The sequence below is a fragment of the Chiloscyllium plagiosum genome, unplaced genomic scaffold (assembly GCF_004010195.1).
Source record: "Chiloscyllium plagiosum isolate BGI_BamShark_2017 unplaced genomic scaffold, ASM401019v2 scaf_1710, whole genome shotgun sequence".
Lineage (NCBI taxonomy): Eukaryota > Metazoa > Chordata > Chondrichthyes > Orectolobiformes > Hemiscylliidae > Chiloscyllium > Chiloscyllium plagiosum.
In genome coordinates this window covers 1,690-5,991 of record NW_025213941.1, presented here as the reverse complement: position 1 = coordinate 5,991, position 4,302 = coordinate 1,690, and the positions used below count along the sequence as shown (strand labels likewise).

General features: G+C 42.3%; 1 protein-coding gene across 1 annotated transcript; it reads right to left on the bottom strand.

Annotated features, from left to right (window-relative positions):
- Positions 1-2,325: 2,325 nt before the first annotated feature.
- Positions 2,326-3,095, bottom strand: LOC122547759 (peroxisome proliferator-activated receptor delta-like). Its single transcript, XM_043686343.1, has one exon. The coding sequence runs from the start codon at positions 2,866-2,868 to the stop codon at positions 2,404-2,406; it is 465 nt and encodes a 154-aa protein (XP_043542278.1). The 5' UTR covers positions 2,869-3,095; the 3' UTR covers positions 2,326-2,403.
- Between the last annotated feature and the right edge of the window lie 1,207 nt (positions 3,096-4,302).

Sequence of the window (4,302 nt, the reverse complement as noted above, 5' to 3'; positions counted from 1 at the left end):
TGGAGAAGGTGGGGGGGGGGGGGGGAGCAATTGTAGACAAACATCAAAACCGATGAAGGGAATAGATAAGATGGAAGCAGGCAGGCTGCTTCTACTGGCAGGAGGGGAGGGAGTGAAACTCAAACTTTGGGTATAGGGCCTCAAAATACGGCGGGGGGGGCGGGGGGGGGGGAGCAGATTTCAGACTGAGCTGAGGAGGAACTCCTTCCCCCAGAGGGTTGGGAATCTGTGAAATTTCCCGCCCAGGGAAGCAGCGGAGGCTTCATTGTTGAATGTTTTTAAGATAAAGAGAGATGTTTGAACAGTGAAGGAATGAAGGCTTGTGGTGAGAGGGCGGGTCGGTGGAGCTAGGTCCAGGATCTTAGTGAATGCGGGGCAGGCTCGAGGGGTCAGACGGCCTAGTCCTGCTGAGAGGCCTGAGGTTTCTGATATGTGTGCAGATGCTCTTCAGAGAACTGTGCATGATCAGGAGTGGGGGGAGATTCCTGGAGCTGTGAGCATTGGGGAATAGCCTGCCTCTGTCAGCACACAGCCTTGGTTAATGGCCTGCTTACCTTGCAGAAACCCCCTTTGTGTACCCTCAGTCAGCAATGTCACTTCTCAGGGCTGGCAGCCAGCTTACTGAGACCTTGGGAGCACATTCGCACGTAGGGATGAGGGGCAAGTCAGCACGTTCTTTATAACACACTGCTGCCTAGTGTTTATCTGGTCACCATAGAGACCCTTTCCCTGTGAAAGGGATCTTAGTCTCTGAGCTTGGGTTGCACGATGGGCTGTGAACCTGATATCTCAGCGCAGGCGTGCCCTGCAGAGGTTTCGAAACCAGTGTACAGATCATTGAGCCATGCACTGTACAGCTGGATTAACACTGATATACACACGTCACTGCTAAACTGACACGCGGGACTTACACACATATACACACGTCACTGTGACATTTACACAGGGGATTTACACAGATATACACACGTCACTGTTACGTTTACACTCGGGATTTACACACATATACACACGTCACTGTTACACTGACGCGGGATTTACACAGATATACACACGTCACTGTTACACTGACATGCGGGATTTACACACATATACACACATCACTGTTACACTGACACACGGGATTTACACAGATATACACACGTCACTGTTACACTGACGCGGGATTTACACAGATATACACACGTCACTGTTACACTGACACGCGGGAGCCCTACCTACTAATGTATTCAACTCAGCCACATTAGAGAGATTTAAACAATCCTTAGATAAGCACATGGATGATTTTGTGATGGCATAGGGGGACGAGCTGAGAAAAATTCACAGGTTGGCGCAACATCGAGGGCCGAAGGGCCTGTTCTGCGCTGTATTGTTCTATGTTATATGTTAAATTGCCATAGTCTTCAGGGTTGTGTAGGTTAGGTGAATTGGTCAGGAGTAATTACAGAGTAATAGGGTAGGGGAATGGGTCTGAGTGGGATACTCTTCAGAAAGTCAGTATGGACTTGTTGGGCCAAATGGCCTGTTTCCACATTGTAGGGATTCTATGAACCTTGAAGAGATATCCAATTCCCTCATAAAATTGTTTATGAATTATCAAGTAGCTTCATGTAGAGCCTGCCACAGAGTCACTGAGCTGTACAGCACAGAAACAGACCCTTTGGTCCAACTTATTCATGCTGACTAGATATCTGAAACTAATCTAGTCCCATTTGCCAGCATTTGGCCCATAACGCTCTAAATCCTTCCTATTCACATACCAATCCAGATGCCTTTTATATGTTGTCATTGTATTCGCCACTATCAATTCCTCTGGCAGCTCATTCCCTCAAATGAAAAGTTACCTCTCAGGTCCTTTTTAAATCTTTCCCTTTCACCTTAAACCTATGCCCTCTAGTTTTGGACTCTCCCACCCTAGGAAAGAGACCTTGGCTATTCATCATGTAGGATATAAATTTTTAAGAACCAAAGGAATCGAGGGCTGCAAGATATGGTAGGAACATGGGGCTTATGTAGAAATCCAGCGACAATCTTAGTGGATGGTGGAGCAGTTTGAGGGACCTTATTGCCATCTATTATTGTTCATATTTAAAGAAAAACCTTTTCTAATAGCTAATATGCCAACAACCAAAAATCAAAGAATGGAGGGTGATTAGCAAAACAACCAGAGGCAATATTAAGAATACTTTCCCTGATTGTGCAATGAATGATTAGAATTTGGAATGCACTGCCTAATAATCTGCATTTACTACCAGTCTGAATAGCAATTTTGAAATGGAATTAGACTGTTACTTGAAGGACAAATAATTGCAGGAATGAAAAGGTGTAAGTGTGGGGTTGTGGCAATATCTGTATTGCTCTTTCTGCACCATACTATCCCATGATTCTCTGTAGTAAAAAGAGTTAGTGTTTCCATTGATAAAAGTTTAGTTCCTTACCTCCACATAAAATAATGGCAGCCACAAAAAGAGCCAAATCACTATCATCCAGTTCCAAAGCATTGAATTTCACTGCAAACTCAAACTTGGGTTCCATAATTTCACTAAACGGTTTGCGTAGACTCCTCAGGAATTCACGAGTTACAAATCCATTTCCATTAGCCACAAGAAGACCATCCTTATTCATTATTGATGCCAACATGGCAAAAATGGCTTCATGTACACCATATTTTAATAATGTCACCTGGTCATTCAGGTATAGCTTTAAGAATTCAGGGATGCACTTGGCAAACTCAGTGAGCTCTCGCACTGTTTCAACAGTTGTGCACTGGCAACGATGGAAGACATGAACTGCAATCTCTTTGTTTGGAATTCCATTTACTGATTGTTTCCAAACTAGGTTTTTCTCAGCCTGCCAAAGAGTTTCCATGTCATGAATCACAAAAGGCTGCAATCAGGAAAGAAAATTACAAATTAGAATTTATTTGGAGAACCAGATTTATTTGACATTTACTTTACCCACTGACAATTATAATGTCAATTCACATAGCACCTGTTCCACCACAATGTCAAGAGGTCAATTGAAAACACAAACGTGACGATTTTCTACAATTCTAATCCTATACATAATTAATTGAAAATACAAAACTGTTTCCACAACTTAAATGGCAATTTACCATTTTATTCAGCTAGCCAGAAGTGAGTATAGAAATTATCTACTGACTTTAATTCACTACTATCATTTTTGTTTCCCTCGTATGGGAAATGCCACATTCGTAGCGCACAAGGTTGGAGTTACACAGCACTGATGCAAGCTGAAATGGATGGGAGAAATGCCTCCGCCATTTCAACCCTCTACATATCACAATCCCTCTATACAACACTGCTTTCTCTCCAACATGTGCTCAGTCGTATATAACCCATGACTCTTAACTGTCCACATGCTCTCAGATTCATACGCCTGAGTCACCTGTCTCCCTTTTTGACTTTCACTCACTGAAAACTGTTTCAATTCACATAATAGCTTTTTCTCAACAGTGAAAGGCTGCTTCTGGAAATGAAGGTAAGATGACCAACATTAAGTCAAAGTATTAACTGTTAATATGAAAGACAGAAGTAGAAAGTGCCACAACATTTACAGCAAACTAGGCTTCTGTCAGTTTGTGCAATCAGTCATGATTCTAGGTAATCCAAGTTGGTGGAGGGGAAAAATTTCTGGCTATAACAAGCTGCTCCTTTTTTGAGGTATTTTAGGTGTTAGAGGCGATTTCCTCAAATTCCAGGAGCAGCAAATTACTGTTTTATATGCTGTTGCATTGTTTTGGAACTTTGGAGAAAAAAAAGTCAAAACAACAGCATTTTTTAAAAGGGAGAGGAACAGACAAAGATAGCACATGGTGAGGTCAGTGCAGGAGAGACAGAAAGACACCCACACTGCTAACTGACACAGCAGTGAACCTGCACAGTTACTGCCTTTGCTGTTTGAATTCATGTATCGCTGGACATCAGAGTGCACCTGGGAAAATTAACAGTGAAATTCACAAGTGATTTTGGAGAAACCTGTGTGGGAGAGGTCATAGCACAGAAACAGATAAGTGAATATTTTTAAGTGTGTGGCCTACAGAAAGTCTGCAGTCGTGAGTTGAGTTGGTTCTTTCTTGATTATATGTTTTATTGAGATGTGTCTCTTGATTCAATTTAAAAATATATGCCATAAATATTAAGCTAGCATGGAGCAGCGTTTTGTAGAGGAATAAACCAGTGCTATTTTCTGGGTCTGTTGATTGGAATGGGCAAAAATGGCCTTTAGCAGACTGATAATATGCTCTTCTTGTCAGAAGTTGGAGTTTAGGAAGCATTTGAA

Bases quoted from the DNA above. Each gene is read 5' to 3' on its own strand.
- LOC122547759 (XM_043686343.1), bottom strand. From the start codon at position 2,868: ATGGAAACTCTTTGGCAGGCTGAGAAAAACCTAGTTTGGAAACAATCA.